The following is a 20,660-nucleotide window of genomic DNA, read 5'->3' on the forward strand; positions in this document are numbered from 1 at the left end:
AAAAAAAAAGAGAGGTCACATTAGAGAGCTAAGCCATCTGTCCAGTGTGGAACTGAAAGGCATTTATAATGAATTACTTTTCTGTATTACTGTCTTTTGGGGGGCCTTTACATGAATCAAAGAGATGTTACGAGACCATTTATCTACCAAGATGGTTCCTGAATTATTTCTACCTTGTCAACCTGATGTTTTAGTCTGAAACTTCTCATTTAGCATTTTGCATAACCATTTAGTCCCTTATAAACAGTATTTTTGAACTGGCTTCAAAAATGGTGTCTGTCAGTTCCAGGCATTGTTCCTCTAACAGGGACTAAAGGATTTATGTACACACTTACTGGCACGATGGCAGAGAGATTTTTCAAAGAATCTCTGTTGCTTTATTCTAACGTTGATTTTTTTTTGTGTGTGTGTTCATAACAAGACCTCATTTGGAGTGTAACATTTTGCATTAACTTTGTTTTTTGCTAATATGCATGAAGTAGATTGTTGTGGTTTGACTTTTGCAGTATTAATATAGCATGTTTGTAGAAAAAAGTATTCTACTACGTTAAAATGAAAATAACGATTTATAGGGTTGACAGCTTTGGAGAGAATCTGATATCAGATCTGATCTTACTGGCTGGTTCAGTTGCACATTGAGATGCATAGCCCTGAATGATACTATTATTATTTTTTAAAGTAAAGATTTTTCTGTCAAAAATACAATTTGAAATCCTCCTTAAAAATCATGAATCTGTGTCATGAAGGAGAGAAAGAAGAGAAAAAATGGGAGAGGAAAGTTGGTACAAGCCTGCTATTGAAGCTTCTTTAAATATCCTCCCTCCGAGCAGTAAAATTACATTAGCAAAGTTGCTTTAGTACTTGATGTGATTTAATGGTCGGAAGTCCTGTTGGTCCAGTTTGTCACTCTTTTCTGACTGGGCTGCGTACAGATCTGGATTAGGACGCAGGTGTCTATGAAATTTCTTGAAGCTTTTTTGAATAGAATGGGTCTAACTTAGGATGTTGCAATTATAAGGTGTTAATGTATCGCCTTTTGAGGCCTAGAAGAATAAGTAAGACAAATTCTGTCTATAAAGAGTTTAGGTACCGTGCTGTAATTGAATGTGGGGTTACTGGGTGTGACCTTTAGTGGACTTTTTGAGCATCCTTCGCATGATAAAGAAGCAGTGGGGAGGGAGTTTGTCTAGACATTGTATTCAGCCCTTCGTAGGTGGAACAATGCCTGTTCTAGGACAAGAAGAGAAGCTACCGCCACATAATTTCAGCTTGTATTCAATTCTGAGAATTCCGTGAATTTTTTTTCTTAACATTAAGATATGCCAAATGTTGAGCAAATCTATTTCCATTTACTGTTCCCCGCTTTGAGTTATTTCTTCTGGGTTTGTAAATGCTTGTTCCAACCAGCATCTTTTGTAAGTAGGAGAAAACTGAGACGTGGTAAGTACATTAAAAGTTAGAAGTGCTTATTGGCAAAGTAAAATTAGACTTTCCTTAAGTGCCACGCTTCTCCAAGACAGTGTAAGAGGTTCTGTAGCATAAATAGGAACTATCATATTTTTGAGCTAAAACTGATTGGACAGAGATGTGTAGATTGTGACTCTGCTTATTTTGGCACTAAATGAATGTATTTCAGTTCTGCAAAATAAGTTCCAGACAGCAGCTTTTTCTCTGACCCTCCTTCCAGACAGCCTCAAGAGTGCACTTTATCTTGTCTTTATCATATGTTCTTCAGTTTTCTTTGAAGTCATCACCAGTTACACTTTTACATTACTTTGCTGCATCTGATTTATCATATCCATCCCTTTGCAAGATGTTTTACCAGATGTCCTCTCTGAAGGGCATATCTATAGAAGAATTTTGCCTTGGATTAGGTTGTTTGTCATTTCATATTTGAGGCTGCCATGTAGTCAGGCTAATTTAGTAATTATATATGCATCTTTGAAGAATCCTTCTGTTCTGATAAGTCCTTGTGAAGCCCTGACGTCCACTTGAAAAAAGGCAAAGGGGCAAAACAGTGATATGTACATTGATGCTCTTTTATCTATCAGTTTTGGATATTCTCTGACATCCTTTTGACTGCAAAGAGAAGAAAAAGGCTACCGGTTTTGGGTGGTCCTGGTAGAATTGCTGAACCTCGCCAAAGGAAAATGCAATATTTCCTTAAACACGTGGTTTAAATTTTCTTTTTTTGTCAGCTGACCTATGAAGAGTGGTACAAAATTAACAGGCTTCTAAGTTCCGAAGTATTGTAGTAACTAATCTTTAAGTTCTTTCTAGAAGTTGGTTAATACAAACCAGAAGATTTATATTTTACTGTATGGATGATTTCACTTAAAGGACTGGCTTGTGATGAGCTTCCTGTGAATTCCCTGTTCTGTTTTACATTGCTCTGGTAGTACAGGGTGACAGTTGGGTTTGGGTCAAGTTTTAAGGCATGTGATCAGGACAAGTTTTACATTTAAAAAATAATCATATCTAAGAAAGAGTTGAAAAATTGATTAACTTCAGCCAGCCTGGATCACATTTTCAAAGGGTAAATCTGCATGTCCACAGGGATTTTTTCAAAAGGACCTAAGCAGATTAAACGCCCAAGTCCAACTGTTGGTTATATGATTTAAAATAACTTGATTTTTCCTTCCTTAATGCCTATAGACTGTTTCAGTGTCTTGTCTTATGCAGCTTCATCTTTTCTTTGTTTTTGATTTCTTATTGCCCCAAACTTGGAAAACTAGAGATGTTATGCAATAATCTATGTCATAGCATGCAAGGCTATAAGACACATCCCTAACCACAAAATAATCAAGAAACACGGAATCTTTCCTTGCCTGTTTCACAATCAGTTGTCTCTGTTCACGCACAAGCAATAGCTGAAATTATTTGCAGAGCCTGGAGTAATTGCATTTACGGAATAGTATAAAGTCCCATGCTATATAAAAAAAGTATAGGATTCAGTAATGTTTAAAATTAGTTAGGTGCGTACTGTCAATGTGTAGCTTACTCATCCTGAAGCTCTGTCTTACGCGTCTGCTCTTCCACTGTGCTAAGGAAGTTCTTGGCTTATGGATGTTTTGACTTTGCTTATCAGCAAGCAAGCTGTTAATGAGTCATTCAAGTGAATGGGAAAACTTTTTTCTGCACAAGAAGTGCGGATTAAGATTTTTATGCAAAATTGTCATAACTAATTTCATTCTTTTGTTGCTTTCAAAAGTGGGTTGACTTTACCAGCCATGTAAGTTTAGCTTCCTTGATATTATTTTTTTTTTCTGATGATTTTTAATCCTTTGCAAAATAGCAATTGGAGCGTAGCACCCTCCGTTTTTCGGAGGGGAGGGATAACAACTAACAGTAGAACAGAATAACTTTGAAGAGCAAGAATTTAACTTTTTTTGCCTTTATTTAAACAGGTTACAGGGAAATAACTAGATGTTTTCAGTTCTACTGTTATTCTGAGTGGGGCAACCAGTTTTTCCAAAACCGTTTCTTCAGAGCCCATAGGTTAGCATGGGAAGAGTTTAATCGATAAACTCGTTCATGGATCTGATCAAGTGGCAGAGTTTGTAGATGCGGCTGATAACAAGGCAGTAGTGCTCCTCCCTTCTGCATGCTTCGGGAGAACTGGAAAGTAGTATGGGAGGAGGAATTAATGCACAGATGATACAGACTGTCACATAAACTGCTACACTGTGCATTTCAATGTGTCCAGAGGAACGGCTGAAGGATGTGACATGTGCCCATGGGATGGGGCGGTGTGTCCTGGGAAACAAGGTCCCCGAAAGGAAGTTTTCACTGTTAATGGACATCAGCTCTTAACATGATACCAGGAACCCAGACAACCATATGCCAGCTTGCCGTGGCTCGCATAAGTAGAGGGATCATACCCAGCAGAAAGGATGTTATTTTACCTCTGTGTTTGACCACCCTGGAGGAACTCCTGGAATGTACTGCCCAATTTCAGTGTCACCGGTGCATGAAATAAAGTGGAAGGTTTCAGAACAAAACCCCCCTAAGAACAGTCTGAAGACTTTGATAAAATGTGTATCTGTTTAGTTTATCAGAGAGAGAGAGTGAGTGAGAAGGTGACATGCTGTGAATTCCTACACTGGACAAGGAATTTTGATAAGGTATCCTTCGACTCCTAGAGGGGTGGCAGGAGTTTGAGGCTGACAGACTTGGACTAAAAATTGAGTGCATCTTTTTAGGGGAAAAGTAGTTTTCAAATCAACTTACATGGGGCTTTGGTTTGTTTCCTCTTATCCATAACTTTCTGAGTTATGCTTGCATGCGTTTTTGAAGAATATGCAGATACCAAAGAGAAGTTAATTCAGGAAAGTCCTGTGGACCTTGGTAAAACGGAGCATAATCTGAGTCTGTGACAAAGAGCATGTGTGTTCATTCTGTTGTTTTGGTTTGTTTGGTAGATACGTTGATGATGTGATCAATCGAATTGACAGGATGTTCCCTGAAATGTCTATCCAGCTATCCCGGCCAAATGGAACCTCTGCGATGCTTCTGGTAAGTTGGATCTTTTAATCTGTTGAGATCGATTTCTTAACAGATTGAATTACTGTTTCTAAAATGCAGGTTATTAAAGATAAAGGGGTTCTTCCCCAGAAACATGCTGTTCTTCATTTGTCACAGCAATTTAGGATCTTTCTTGCTCTTAGGCAGATGAGTGATGAACAAAATTTCACCTTTAAATGAAAGATCTATTACTTTTTATTGTTAAATGTGATTGTAGAAATATGAGCACAAACTCAAATGTTCACTGTGTTTTTCCACAGTCTTGGCAATGAGTGAGTCTTAATCATGATAATTAAAAAGGAAAAGAGTGGTAGGAGGCAGAAAAGGAGGAGGAAACCAATATGATTTAAATTTGTTCAAATTGTTCTTGGGTCAGTGAATTTCTGTTCTGTGATGAAGTCAAGAATTTGCCTTCAAAGTAAACGAACAGTAAAGGCTGGATTAGAGATAAACAAGTCCAATACATTTGACTTATTTCTGCCTGACCAAGCAAGATTTCATTCCAGAAGAACCTGTTGTTCACATCAATTTTCACAGGCAGCTGTTGTGCTTATAGCAAGAGAAGCCTTTAAAGCTTTTACTTTTACGACGGCAACATGGAAGTGGAGTGTGTAGCGTGGCAGTTTTCCTCTAGGAGGGTGAAAGGCAGAAGTCGCGTCTTTTGCCAAAGTTTAAATAAAACTTGAAATACACTGTATACCCAGGTCAAGAGCTGAGACCAGACAGATCAGTCTTTTCCATCTTGGTTTTCTCATAGCACTTCCTCTTATTTTTTCCTTTCTCACTATTACAACAGGCTTGGGTGTAGTGTACATGTGTGTATATTTCTTGTTCCCAAGCAAATGGTAAAATTAATCTGAAAATCAGATATTTTGTCAAAACAAAATTGTTGAGTCAATATAAGTCAATGTTAATATTGGTGCTTAGATTTTTATATTGCTTTTAGAGTTTTTTGACTTTAAACTACTATTATGGTTAGACTTTTGCCTTTATTTTTCAAAGGTTCTGTTAATTTTAGTAAGTATAGCTGTGATTCTGTTTAGTTTTAATTAATCAACTCTCTAGCATCCCATTATTAACTTTCTTTGAACAGCCCCAAATTTGCAAGAGATTAACTGAGTCAGAGGTTAAAATAAACAGCTGGCATTAAAACGTAATCTGCAATTGTTGGATTCACCAAGTGGAACAATATATTCCAGAAAAGAATTGAGTTCATCAGTGCAGTCTTAAGAGGTTATAAGTCTCGGAAGCTTTTGCATTTCCTCTTAAGCTGACTTTATAACTGTTTTACTGTAGAAAAATGTCTGGTTTTATTTCCTTACTTTGAAACCCCTTCCCTCCTCTCAGAGCCCCTCTTTGCATGTAGTAAGTACCTTCAGCTTCTAATGGCTTTTTGAGGTCAGAAAATAGATGATGCTTTTTGAGATTCAGGCACAGTTATGAAATTAGGTAAATTACCTTGGATGTGACTGATAAGGAGTAAGGTGGGGTGGAAGGGTGGTCACTGTAGAAGAAGCCCCTTTTACAGCAGTAGTTGTCTAGTGAATTCCATGTTGTAGTTGCTCTAAATCAAGGACATTATTGTTGCTGCAAGATAGCATCCCTGTATTGAACCACTGGTATGCATATTTTCCTTGGATCAGAGATCAAAAAGATTGTTTTTAAAGTATTTTTGTATGTGATTGTGTGATTGGTTTATCATTTTTTCTTCTAGGCAGGTTTTCCCTCTTTCCCATCTGTCTCAGTTGATGTTGCCAATATGGCACTTTCCATCTGGCCCTGACTGCTACAAAAGCTTTTGCTGTTTTCAGCCACAAATCAGTCAGTGGAAGGTGCTGCAGGACGGGCAGTGTGAAGAGCACCTCCCCCAGAAGAAGGGAGGTTTCTTCAATACTTGTGATTTCTCACTCTGAACTTCACCCAAGTTAGATTTGGAGTTGCTCCCTGGCGGCAGCATGGTTTACCACAATACCAAAGGAGTTCAGATAATGCGTACTTTATTTAAAAATATTTCACAATCATACTGTATGCCCGGAGTTAATTAACGGTATTATCTCAACCATTTTCATCCTTTCACTGTTCGTGTCATACTTGCCGTTGCTTATGAAGATCTTTTGACACAGAGGTCTGTCTGTTATATTAAAACCACTTTAAACTCAATCATTCCATTTACCAGAAAAAACATGTGTTTGTCTTCAAAGGCACTGGTAAGCACTACATATATTTTAAGAATGTGCAAATGATTGGAAGGAGATGGGGAAGAAGGGAAAAGGGGAGTGCCTGTGAGATTTTTTTTGAAATTTCAGAATAGCTGGAAACTTTGCCAAACACAGCATCTTTAGGGCTAAAGACCTAATACAGAAAGTTTCAGCCCCAGACTCTACAATTTCATGTGCACATGGAAATCAGCATATGTCCTTAGCTGTAGAGGTGGGACTGTCATGGGCTCAGATTCATCCAGTGTTTCAAGAGGAATAATTAGGAGCTGTGTGAGCCTGCTGGTCAAAATTGTCTAGCGAGTAACCTTTGTGTTGAGCTGGGTTCTCCTTAACTGGGGTACAGCTCTCCCATTAGCTGAGAACTTTAAGGGAAAAGCAAAGGAAACTATTCCTGAGAGCATGAATGCTGTGTCTTGAAAGGTTGCTGCCTCCTAGTCCTTTGAGGTTGCTACTTCCTCCAGACAATAAGGAGGGGGGTTTATGCTTTAGATTTATACACAGCAATTGTACCTCATTAGTCTGGATTTATGCTACACAGACCAAACACATAAATAATTGATACCTTTCAGAGCTGTGTGAAATCCTCCACTGATTTTAAAAGCAGTTTATCATGGCATTTCAAGGTGCTGTTTAATCCCAATCTTCACTAGTGATTTTTCAATTAATCTTTTAATCGCACTATGCATGAAAAAGACTAAACATAGACTTATATCAGCTTTAATAACAGGGTTACGCAAAATTAATTTCCAGCAGCAGCAGAGGGAACTGCAGAGTCCTTAAGGTTCTTGTGAGATTTTGTTGGTCAAATGCCAGGAATTGTAAATAACATAAACCTCATCTTGTATCTTAAGAAAACACAAACTGATTTTTAATTAATGAAAAATACCTAGATTTTTGCGCTTTTTTGAATGATAGTTGCATTCCTAGAAATACATTATTTTTCCAATAAAATAATTTGATGGTGTGATTATTATGTGATTGTTTCACACACCTTGTTTCTATTATCAAAACTCAGAATATTTTTTTTCTGTGAAACAATTCCTGTGTACAATTCATTCATTTGTTAAGATCAGAAATGTTTTAGAGAACAGTAAACATTAGCCTGGGTTTTCCAGTTGGCAAATATGACTTCCTTAGGTCATGTACCTGGCTAGTCCTCATCAGGTGTATCAACTTACTCTCCTGTCTTCATCTGGGAGCTGCTTTGTCTTTAAAATTGTATCCCCAGTGTTTGTAAAGCTTTGTAAAAGCACTACTACAGAAGTAACAAACACCGGGTTAATATTCTTAAAGATAATGGAATAGTTTTCTGTAAATTGACCTGTTTGTTAGGCATAATTATATGTGTAACTTCCAGTTTGAAAAATGGAATTGTTTCTGCCAAACCAAAGCTCATGGCAGAAATCATTATTTCTTCTTTTCATGTTACTTTACAAATTTTTGATGATAAATTAATTTTATAAATTTGTACTGATGTCTAGATTTTTAACAGAACTCATATAAAAAAAAAAAACATGTTTTTATACAATTCTATTCATTTTCCATAAAATCAGACACATTGGCATTTGAACTTTCAAATCTTGTTCCAAGCATTCTAAACAGTCTGATTGTATGGAAGTGGGCTGTATTAATTGCAAATAGGCTAGACATCTGTTCACTAAAACTGAATAATTTCTTCTGTCTCATTTTTGTTTATCAGTGTTTTACATAAGATCATTATTATTTTCTGTTGGAAAAATGGATTCTGAAATTGATTATTTGCCCATTATGAAAGGCCACCAAACTGACTTCTGTGCAAGAGACCCTGATGTTAGAGAACTGGGAGGGGGAGCGCAGAATTTACTAAGTGATTTGGAATTTGTATCGATGTCTTGCTTGGTTGGAAACAATGCTGCTGTTTTCAAAACAATCTCTCTTCTCAAAACACTTAGCAGTGGAAGTGTTCCTCCTTACCAGGCTGGTGGTTCGTTGGGGAACTGGTGCCTGGTAGGCACTGGATAAAGGTAGGCAGGTTCGTGGTAGGGCTGTAGATCTGATGGTCATGTTTGGTGGCATAGCCACCTAATTTTAGGCACATAGGATGAATATTCATTTAGTGGTTTACTCCCTTGGAGATACTAGCTACGTTTTGGGGTGTTTAAGGATCTCTTGTGTGAGCTGGATCTTGAGGAATCACTTCTGCACTCATAGTGGGACGGTTGTGATTGCAGTTTTTCTTGAGGTGGAGAACCAGCATTTAAAAAGCATTAATCCAGCATTTGAGGTCACATCTGTGGAGGCAGAATGTCTTGAATCAAGAAAGTATGTGAGCAGGGGATGGCAAGTAAATTTTACATTATTCTCTGTTTGTGTAATATACAAATGAGGAAGAGTCTTTTGATGGGAAAGTGAGTGAGAAAAAGTAGAGAAAGACCTGTGAGGAATGTCCTCAGCTTTGCCCCCTCCACAGGGTCACAGTGCCCCAGGGTTGCTGTCCAGTCCCAAAGGTTCACAGGTCTGTGTTGACATTCCCATAAATTTATATTCTGCAAGATCAGCCATAATTTTCATCCCTGTAAAATTCCCAGCGTGTTATAATTTAAGATGGAAAAAAAGAGACAGAATCCATTTCATCATCTGTAGCAATGCTGGGCTACTGTCATCCTTCTGTAAGTGTGTCTGGCCACTGCCAAAATTTGTCTTTTTAACCTTTGAACGATATCCTGTGCCGGTTTGTCACCCTATTAAGACGATATGCCATGTTACCAAGGGAGAGGATCACCAGCTCATCCTTAATATGATGAAATCGTTTTAAGTCCTTCATTTATGTTGACTTTTTATCGTGCACTATTGCAATTAGGTTAGACTAATGAAAGGTAAATTCCATCCTTTAGATAAAAAAATAAATCCTTGTAAAGAATCTAATTAGTATGTTTGTTTATTTAGACTAATGGCTTAATTGCATCTTATCTTGCTATTTACAAATAGGCATCATTAAAGAATAATGAGCATGTGAGGCAAAGCGCAGCATTTGTACTAGCAGCAGATGAGACCTAGGAAAAAAAAAAAACCTACTAGTCAAAAGTAAAAAAAACCAAACAGCCAGACTTGACAGAACCTTATTTTTCAATATATATATAAATATGATTTCCAGGCATTGTACTGATCAGTAAGATAGATACACAAGTGGGAGGACAAGCTTATGGCTGGCTGTATGGTGAGGAGCTGCATGGCCTTTTGCTGGCTGCATGTACAGCTTGGTTACATCTCTGCTTTCATGTCGCCTTATTATTTTTGAAGGTGTATAAAAAACCATGTACCAACTTGTGCTCCTTTTTATACAAGCAGGGAGGTACCCACGTTAACGGAAAATAATGTTTTCTTTCTTCTAGCTCTGCATTGCAGAGCATCTGCAGCTCAAATCAGCAGCAAATTCCCTGGAATGCTGAGAGGAAATCTGCAGCTTTGGGAATTTTTTGAAAAGTGTTGGAGCATGGTGTTTTCAGCATACATTTTACTAATACCAAACTTTTAAATTAATTTTAAGAAAGAGTATTTCTGAATGTGTTTTTTAAATTGCTTATAAAAGGACTTTTCATGTGGTATTAGTCTCAGCGAAGAGGCAAAATTAAAGGGGGGCGGGGGCGACTTCAAGCTATTTCCTCCAGGCAGAATTCTGGCATGGTAAATTAATTTTCATCCTTTTCATTTTGTCAACTCATTTTGGCCGTGATTCTGACTTATTTGGAGAGGTATTCTTTCTTTTCCAACCATAAGTGATGTTAAATGGGAACTTTTTCAGCATTCTTACAAGAAATTATCTAAGCCATTCTCACTGATTATTCTGTTCCCCCCCCCTCCCTTTCTTGGCATACAGTGTCTGTCATATGCTCTTTGAGAATTATCTTGGTGATAGACAAAATATTTTTAAAACTGGGATATTTTGAGAAGATTTTTATTTTATATATCTTTGTCAGAAAAGCTGCATAATATTGCAGATTTCAATCAGCTGCCTGTCCTACCTTCTTCTGGAGCTTGCCATTTTAGGAAGCAGGGGATTTATGAATAACTTTACTGTCTGAATTTAGTATACTTTAGTTAAAAGGGAGTTAGAAGTACATTGTTATTACACAGACCAAAACAGAAGCTACAGAAGTATTTAACTTGCAACTGTTCCATTTTCAGCTCACAGAACTGTGGGGCATGTTTTTTCATTCATATTAATTGAATTTTAAAGTGACCTTGTACATGTATTGATTTGAATTAAAATTTTCTACATCAAGGACGAGTTGGCATATATCCTTCAGGCAAAATACTAAAAAGCCAAGTGCTGTCTTAACAGGATATCGACAGAAGAAGTTGAAATTTAATAGGAGAAGTTGGCTTAGAAAGGAAATTGTTGCCTTTTTGTTACAATTGAAAGGTATCTTTTCTGTGTAATGGAAGAAGTTTGTTTCCGTTGGTATTTGTGGGAATGCAGGGACATTTCAGTGGCCATTAAACAGGGACCATCTGGGTGACTCTTTACCTCTAGGAGGAGAGACCCGCACTACTGGAGCTCAGAGTAGAATTATCAAATTACTTTTTTTACCAGAGCCATTAGCTTTTTATTACCTCCTTTCAGGTAATCTGTAGGGACACAGTTGTGTATGACTATAGGTGTAAATTATATTCCATAAGTAGATCTTTTCTGAACAGGGACTCCGGTTAGCCGAGTTGAGCCCGTATTGAAAGAAAATGGTTTGCTGGAAAATGTGATTTGTAAAATACAGTTGAGGTGACCAAAAACATTAAGTCCTGAAAACAATTACAAGTCTTGATTATTAAAGGGGGGGGGGGGGGGGGGGGGGGGGGGAGTGCGGGTGGGGTGGGGAAAGGGTATCCTGTTTATTGAGTATAACACAGAATGTGCTTTACCCTGAAAATAGCTGTGGAGCATACTTTTGGCTTCCACATCTAACAACATCCTCCAGTCTAGTGACAGGCTGTTGTTCATTCTTTGTACTACTAGCCTCATTCTTTCAATGTTGTTAAAATGATGAACTATAATTTCTCAGAGCTATGCTTAGTTACAAAAATCAACTGAAAGTCCTGATCTCTTTTCCAGCCAGTGCAGTATCTACAGGAATCCCGTGTCAAAACAACAGTGGCACAAAAGTTTTCTGCTTCAGTGCAAGAGCACTGTAAAAGCTAATCCCAACAACCTGGCCAAAGCTGCTATGTGTTCTGTATTTGTATTACCATGGTGCCTGCGTGCCCCTGCTCCCAGAGAGGACCCTCTTGCACTAACCCTTGTGTAAGTTGAGATTGGAACCATAGTGCCTTCCTCAGGGAGCTCGTGGTTTAAGACACCCCTCTCAGGACAGGTTTACACAGCTCCTTATGTGTGGGAGGCAGCAGAACCCTGCTTTTTTGGCATTCAAGCGAAGTGGGTGGTCGAGGCTGCTGTTCTGGACCAGTCTGCAGAATATGACCTTTCGGTGCTGTGTGATGGATGATAGCTGGGCTCTGAGCTGTGACAGGTTCTGGAAGTGTGGAGTGAATCATGGGAAGGGTATGAAAACAGATGACCTGGGAAGAGGCGATGAGCAAATGCAGAAGCATTTTTGGAAGATTTGTACTGGTAAATCTTGTGGGAAGGTTTGAGGCCAGCAATAAGTATACGCAAGCACACTGGAGTGCCAAACATGGGATTTTTTTCAGCTTGTTACATTCTACTGTTCACTCTGAGGATTTTCAGGCATGTCCCACACAGGCTTCAGATCAACTTAATCCATTTTATTTTTTTCTACCTGGCAGCAATGTGAGATACCATGCATGCAGTACGTAAGGGAAGGGAAAAGAAGTGAGCATCAACTAAAATGTGTGAAGGCAGTGGAGCTAGAAAATATTATACATAAAGCTGGGTCTGGGTGTTTGTAGGGCAGCCTTTTTGCTCTTCCATTAAGAAGACTTGTTGTTTAAAATTTCTTATTTTCCTCCTTTTAATTTTACTGTGTAGGGTTGATGACTGACATGAAGTCATAAGACTCGGTTCTCCCAGTAGACCTATGTCCTAGCAAATTGCCAGTCTTAGTAAGGTAGAAAAATAAAAACCTGTTAACTCTAAATGTGCTGACAACTTTTTTTCAAAGTGACTCCATTTCCTCATCTTAGCAGTTATGACAAAACTGTCTTTCTGATTCCAGTGGATGATCAGCATCATAAATGGGGCACCTCTGGCTTGTGACTTTGTATTTTTAACTTGGTTGATACGGTGAAAGGTGCTGAAATGACTGCCAGTTTCCTTTAATTGCAGATCAATTAGGTCTTATTACAGAGTATCCTAGCAAGATACTACATGTAGACCCAAATCCACAGCTCCGGATATTGTATTATGGTGTTCCATACATGTTCAGAACCCCCTAATCTATTGTAAGAAGGTAGGAATCAGAAAAAGCCAGTCATGGTATGTGCATGGCTCAGGCCTTGGTAGACGTTACCCCCCTTCAGCCTGGAACATTTTTCTTCAAAACATTTTCTGACCTTTTTCTTTTGTGTTCTTGCCTAGCAGCCTCTCTTTTTCAAGTCTTATCATTGACTCGTCGTTTTTTCCCTTCTCATTTCCCTGTCCTCTCTCATGCTGTCAACTTGTTCTTCCCTGTCGTGTAGACCCTTCTCTCCGGGAGTTGCTTTCTCCGTGTCCCATGCCGAAGAGTTGTCATCAGTACTTTCTAGGATTTGTGATTCTACCCTGCCTATACAGTGATTATAATAAGCAATATTTATGGTAGTTTGGGTAACTGTTCTGCAAAGTTCTGTATCATCACCCCATTCCTACCACCATTTGCCCTCCTAACCCTCCTCCAGCATGAATGATCCCTGCATCAGCTTTGAGATGGAGTCTTTGTGCTAGATTTTGTCTTCCTCCTTGGTGGGGAGAAGCATCTTGGCACTCAGACTTGACCTGCCCTTTAGTCTCTTAGTCAGCATCAGGCTGAGGTTACTCGTGTTGCAACAAGGTGGTAGGTAGGAGTCATTAGCAGAGGTTAAAAAGGAAAAAGAGGTAACAAATCTATAAAGATGCATGTTGACTGATTTCCTTGGGCATGGATTTGTCTGCTGAGGTTAGCAGTAAAAACGCAATTGTTCTAGTGTGTGTTAATCCATACTGAATGAAATAGTGGAACACAGTAGAAAATGAGCCGCTGCTGGTTGGGGAATGTTAAAATGACCTAACTGTTTCTTTTTTATCTCAGTTTTATGCTTTTGTGGGTGAAGAAAAACTCTGTAATAATCTCTGTATAACAAAACACAAAGAATTATTGTTAGACATCTTAACAATATTGGAGTGCAAGTTCATCTTTGAAATGTAAATTGATTTTTAGATTAAAATGCCTTCATTATTGCATTTTGGTCAATAATACAGTTTAGGCTTATTCCGGTTGTTATGCTCATGACTTACCCTATATATTTTTCATGATACTAGTTTTATTCTTTACACTTTACCACTTTCACAAAAGAAAATGAAACCTTTGAAAGTGTAACATTTTTACTTTTTAGCTATACTTCCCTTCTAAATTTTTTGTTGGACCTAAAATATTTTCCATTAAACTCATGGCATGCTTTTAAAAGCCAGCATGAAAAGAGTGATTTTTCTTTCAAATTATTTTTCTCTAAGTGGCCTTGTATTGGAGAGTATCAAATACATCGAAAATAATCACATTCGCTCATTGTTTTTGACAAGTTATTGAGTTGTGGTGTTAATAAAATTGAGAGAGTTGCTTGGCAGTGTCATGTCTACACAAGGGAATGCTGTGAATTCATACATTTTCAGTTGCAAATGAACGTTTGTTTGTTTTGCACTTTATGGTTTTATCTCTTCCTCATAACACATACTGGTTTTAGATCTTTTATTTTGGTCTGTCTATAAAATATTGAAAACTGAAATTGCATCAGCTTAAGCTGTTAACTTCATGGTCTTATGAATTCAGACACCACCAACTCTCCTTCAGCTTGTTTTTGTCCTTCTCCTGTTCTTCACAGGTTACCTTAGGAAAAGTGTTAAAAGTGATAGTGGTGATGCGGAGCCTCTTCATTGACCGGACGATTGTAAAAGGCTACAGTGAAAATGTCTATACTGAAGATGGCAAGGTAGGTTAGTGTATATCCAGCAACCTTAAATTTTATTTTTATCTGGTATTTAAAGGACAGAGAACTCCAGGAATCCCATCACAAGTAAGCTAGAAACATAAAACTGTCAAAAGACTCTGTGGATCTTTTGCAGAATGCTCTGGTTTACATTTATCATACTTCGCCTGGATTTTTCATACCCAAATGTCTGACTTCTTTCTAAGCTTTGAAGCCCTTGCTTGAATTTCTAATTTATCACCTTAGACACCAGTTGCCTTGTTAGTACTATCTGCTGAGAAAACATTTTTTCAGTGTACCAGTGCATCAGTAGCCCAAGGTTCAGATTTCTCTTTTTTGAGAGCCATTGGGAAATCTTGGGCTAGTTTTGTGCTCAACTTGATAAACGCAATGGTGAGACTCACTGGTAGGTAGTCCTCAATAATTTGCTTGTCCGTAATAGCACACCTTGAGCAGCGGCTATTCAAGCCGGTGTTACCTGTTTCCACAAGCAATTTGTTTAATGAACAATTCACCCTGCTTGAACCTTCCAGTTTCTTCTGCCTGCACAGGCTCCATATGGCTCTCTTTAGCACATCAGGAGATGGTGACGGGACCTGATGGCCTTCAGCTCAGCTTCTTTCCCTTTTCAGGGTAGAATTGTCTCTCTTACCGAGACATCCGCCAGAACTCTCCTTTGCCAGTAACAGTACTAAATACTTCCATGTTTCACATTTTCTCTCTGGAGCTTTCTCTTCTGATTATGAAGCCTATTAAAATAAAAAGTTCATTATATCAGGATGCGTACTTGGCACCCATAGGCCATGTTATAATGAGGTGAGACTTCTTTTCCTTTCAGAAGTGGTAACTGTGGTTTAGCGCACAGAAGCACGTTGTGTGCTGACCCAGAGTTCAGCGGCTCTGAGCTTGAACCTCTGTTCTCTAGAAAGGGCCAGGAGCTGATGTGCTGAAGTAAATAGCACAGATGTATTTCCCAGGTGAGAAATTCTCGCTCGAAGGGTGGGGGATTGGCCTAAGAAGTAGTAAAATAGAAATTGCCTGATTTTGATTTGCATTATTCAAATATGCAGGTTTAAATACTGCTTTGCCGCAGAAGCAGCTGCACTATACTCCCTGTCTATTAGCATATAAATACAGACTTGGAGCACCAGCCCCACTTCACCCCAAGTTCTGATGGGAAGTGAAATGATAGTCTGCCTAAAGAGCTCTGGCAGTGCTTGATGGATTCCTGTGTCACACTTAATTTGGGTGTGCTCCTTTCCTCTGATGAATCCAGTTTCCTTTGAAGCTCCCTTGAAATACAGGAATGCTATATGTGCTGAAAAGCATAAGTAAAAGAGTTCCTTTCTGAAACTCGGCATCTGGCGTTGGGCTTCTGTTTAGCTCAAGGTTGACTCTCTGGAGAGCCGTGAACTGTGTCTCTGCCATAGTTTGCTGCGAGGGGGAGAGCAGGACTCACCGAGGCCAGCTTTGGGCACAGGGTACTAACCTTTGTCTGCTGTCAGTGGGGAGCTGTTCAGCTTCTCCCGAGCATCGGTGCTAACACCTGGCTTATTTTCTTGCTTTAAGCCAGTCCGCAGGGGAGTCTGTTTTCTCCCGATTTAGCTTTCCGTGTCCAAAGCCAGGCTATGTGACTGCTCCCACAAGACTGTGTGAACCTGTGACCTTTACGTGGCAGTTTGCTGTTCCATTGGGCCATCCCAGGGCTTTTGCAGACCTGAAGGTCTGCGTTTTTGGAATAAATAGGACCATTTCATTTGTCTTAAGTAGAATTGGACTTGCAGCCACTCTAAATCATGAGTAAATTTGGCTTGGAAGCTTGAATAAATGCGTAGCTTGCTAGTTTTGCCAACTGGAGCACATATTGACAAACAGTAAGCTCCCTCTTTTTCACTAATTAACTACACTGGTAATTGGAGAACAAGAATAAGATTGTGCTCTTGCAATGATTCGCTTTCCTTATTGTGCCTGCTGGGAATGAGCGATTACAGTCAATTGCAAACATAGTCCATTCCAATTCCTTCCCTGTCACAACAGATGTTGTTGGGGAAGTACTCCAGTAAGGTTTCACCGTACTATTCCGGTTTCTCAGTTTCTAGCATGATAGAGGGAAGAATGCACCAGCAGTCAGAAGAGACACAGAAGAGTAGGAGAAAGATCAGCAAGTATCATCGTTATTAAATAACAAAAATACAGAGAACCCTCAGGATCCACAGTAGGAGGTGATCGTTTTTCCAGAGAGCAGTTTACACAGTAGCTGCTGATTTGGGGGTTAGCTTATGTATTCCTAGGAAGCATTTAATATTTGTAAATAGCAGCGGTAAGATTAACTAGGTGATATCGTACAATATGGCATCTTTCGTCTTTTCTGTAAGCAATGTTGGAGAAGGGACACTGGCCAAGTCGTCGTGCTTTTTTACACTCTAAATAGCTGAACGAGGGTCCGTCGAGTCATCCTCCTAAGTGCACGAGTCAAAGTCCTTTAAGTAACAAAAGTGAAATTCAGTGGGGGCTGCCCTCCAAGTAGAGCGGGGTTTGGGGCAACTAAATATATTCAGCAGTATTCAACAAAAGAAGGAATGGCTCTCGTCGGGAGACCGGATGATCACACAGACAGTAAGTGAAAAATGGCCTGTGCACAGAGGAGGCCAGTGATTTTGCTTGTAGGTCAGGGGAGCAGTCATTGATCTCTGAAAGTGCAACTGTTTTAGCAAATTTTGCGTTACTGGGAAGAAAAGAGGAAGAGATGAGTGCAAGCAGCACAGGTGTTGATGGTCTTCTGGTCCATTAACGTCGGGCAATTCTAGAAAAAAACAGATATGGGTGTTTCTCATAGTCATGGAACTGTGCATGGTAGCACACTAGCAGTTACAGAGAAGAGCTGACAGTGCGGTGTCCGGGTTGCTTTAGCTTGATGTGTGTTCGTACGTTGTGCTGTGTGGGTTGACAGGTGCTTCTGTGAAAACTTCACGTGGTTTCTGCTGTACTGAAGTCTGGTTAAATTGGGTACTCCCTCTCACGGATTTAAATACTTCCAAAATTAAGGTGAAAAAATAGAAGTCTTGCAGTGAGTAAACTAAGACACTATGTTTTGGGGGGTTATTTTCAAGCTTTGCTTATACAAAGAATCATTGCATTTCTTAAGTGCTTCATGCACTTCTCTCGTGAATTATTCACAAACGCTGCAGAATATGTCTTTGCCAAGTTGCCAGCTGCATAACTTGGACATTTTTGGTGACACTTTGCAAAAACAGTAGGTGAGATCTGGCAGCCTGTGGTGGGTTCTGTACACTGATCCCTCTGCAGTTTCTCTTGCTTGCCGTACTAACCCATTGTGTCCACCACATACTGATGCATTTTAATTAGCCTCGTGGTTTTAGTGATGGCACTGTGCCACCCTTAATTTCAAACTTTGACACACTCATTGTGCATTGAAATTTAACCGTGGATAGTAATTAATTACTAGTGTTGTCCTGATTCCTGAATAAATGAAGCTATGCAGCTCACCCTTGCAGGGCAGGTGTATTGTCAGCTGAGCCATTAGTAGCCCTAGTCTGCCAATAAAAACAAAAACATACTGGGATTTTTCTGGCATAACAACACCGTGCCTTGCATTGGATGCAGAGACCAAGAACCACCTTGACAGGGCATATTTAGAGTGGGTACTTAGCATTGCTGCCTAGCCAAATTCCTATTTTTGCATCTGTTAGACTTAACTAAAGCAACATAAGTGTCTCTGTTGAATTATCGTGTTAAGGAACTTGGGTTATGTTAATGCTATGGCTTCATTAATTACCCCATATCAATAAGAAAAGGCAGCTTTTAGCCTCCTAGCGTAAGAGAGGAAAAGAAATAGTGGTATCAAAGGAAAGCTTCAAAGACAGGCAGAGCTGTCTCTCGGGTAATTTCTGATCCCTGCATTCTTTCCACTTCAAAGCTGGATGTGTGTGTGTTTGGGTGAAGGGGGGGTTGAATCCGATTTCTCTAATAAGTGTTGGCACCGGACCTGTTTGATATTAGATGCAGGGAACATTCTGATTTGTTATCGCCTTTGAAATCGTTCAGACGACCTTCAGAAAATGGCCTCTTGTTACTTATGCTGGGGGTGGGTGGGGAGAGTGGGGCGCTGGGAAAAAAAGCCCCAGTTTAATTCTCATGCAGAGGATGCCCTGAAAGTGTGCTTTCAGCAGTTTTTTAGTTACAAATGTGTGTCTTGATTGAAAGTGAAAAGTTGAAGAATAATAGACCTATAACGATACATTCTTTAATCTGCCTCTGCCTTAATCCTCAGTTTCAGGGGAAAGGTGGGCAGTCATTTAGGATGTATGCATGTGGTTGGGGGGGGTGTACCTTTTTCTTTTTTCTTTTTCTTTTTTTTTTAAGTTGGAAAACATCATGTCTGTAAGACAGACATTCATTACTTTTCAGCTTTTCAATCTTCATGCCAGCTAATGAAAATTCAGAACCTGTTGGATTTATCTTAATGCACCATCTGAAGTGGACTTTTTTTTTTGAGTCTAACTAGAGAGGATCACATACTTCGTTTGATCACTAGAGATTAGCAAAACCATATATATTCTCCAATTATAGCAACTCTGTCTGCAGTCCAAAGAAAGCCTTAAATTAGATGAAAACAGTTTTTTAAAAAGGTGCATTGATTTTTTTGTTTTGAAACGTAGACTTTTCTAATATGGCGATGCAATGCTTCCTTCCCGCCAGGGAAGTTATTCAGGTGTTTATTCAGTGTAAATGAAGCTCAGGTCCAAGTCCAGGCTGAACCGCTGCTTGTGGACTCACGTGTGAGTGGTGTTGGTGTTCACACTGGCTGTGAGGGTGGGACCAAGAGGCTGTAGTTGTGGAAGGTTTGTAGGTACATGCCTCAGGGTGCTTCTGTCTTCATCTAACCTGGAAAAAGCACTGAGACATCAGCTGCATTTTGTCTTACGGCAAGGGCAGAGGTACTAAGCCATGAAACATCTGTCCCAAAGTGGTTTTTGAAGTCTTTAACATTACCTCCTGTCTAGACTGTGAGGATTGGGGATTCAAGGGTCACTTCTGTACCAGTATTTAGAATTGGGCTGCTTAACGGTGTTACTCTTAAAAGAATGGGAACTAGAAGTTCAGTGTTCTGAGCATTTCTAGCAATGTGAATTAATTACTTGGGTTCAGCATCCTTCCCCCTTTCCTTCTTCAGCCACCTCTAATCTGTTTTACTCACTTCATATGAACTTCTTCATGTCAGACTTTTTCTGTGCCTTTTAAAAGACTTGTAATTTCAGCTAGGACTTATGGGCACATAAGACAAAATGAAAATAATCAGTTGTACCTTACAGTAAAAGACATAATCCCCCCGCTGTGAGAAAACGTGTCCAACCATGTTACCAAGCACTAGAGGAGCTATACCTGCTTCATAAATTCACTCCAAAGAAATTATTTTCTTCTGTCTAGACTAATATTCCTGAGGCTAATGCTTTCCTATGCACCTTTCCTATGACTAGTTTTGTGCATATGAAATGGTTGAGTACACTGGGATCTGCAGGGGAAAAAAAAGTGATTTGCAAGTCTGGGATTGATGGAAGTTCCTCGTTTTGCCTGCTGCTTTTCCTTGACAGAGTACAAGATATTCCACAGGGCTGGGCTAAAAGAGCATTAGCATCTCAGTTGAAATTGTTTAATGTGTGAGCCATTTGGTTGTTTGATAAGGACAGCCTTACCTTCTGGTTTCTGGGGCTAATAAAACTTATTTGAATTTTGTTCTTTTAGTTTATTGGCACATATTTAAGTCGTGGATTTGTGCAGTTCTCTACA

The 20,660-nt window shown here is 39.3% G+C and overlaps 1 protein-coding gene across 1 annotated transcript in view; it reads left to right on the forward strand.

Moving 5' to 3' along the window:
- MED27 (mediator complex subunit 27) overlaps positions 1 to 20,660 on the forward strand; it is a 94,142-nt gene that overhangs the window by 60,930 nt on the left and 12,552 nt on the right. Inside the window, exons 4-5 of the mRNA XM_040606808.1 lie at positions 4,422 to 4,515; positions 14,748 to 14,855. Coding sequence (XP_040462742.1) covers positions 4,422 to 4,515; positions 14,748 to 14,855 — 202 coding nt within the window. The remainder of the gene's footprint in view (positions 1 to 4,421; positions 4,516 to 14,747; positions 14,856 to 20,660) is intronic.

The sequence above is a fragment of the Falco naumanni genome, chromosome 9 (assembly GCF_017639655.2).
Source record: "Falco naumanni isolate bFalNau1 chromosome 9, bFalNau1.pat, whole genome shotgun sequence".
NCBI lineage: Eukaryota > Metazoa > Chordata > Aves > Falconiformes > Falconidae > Falco > Falco naumanni.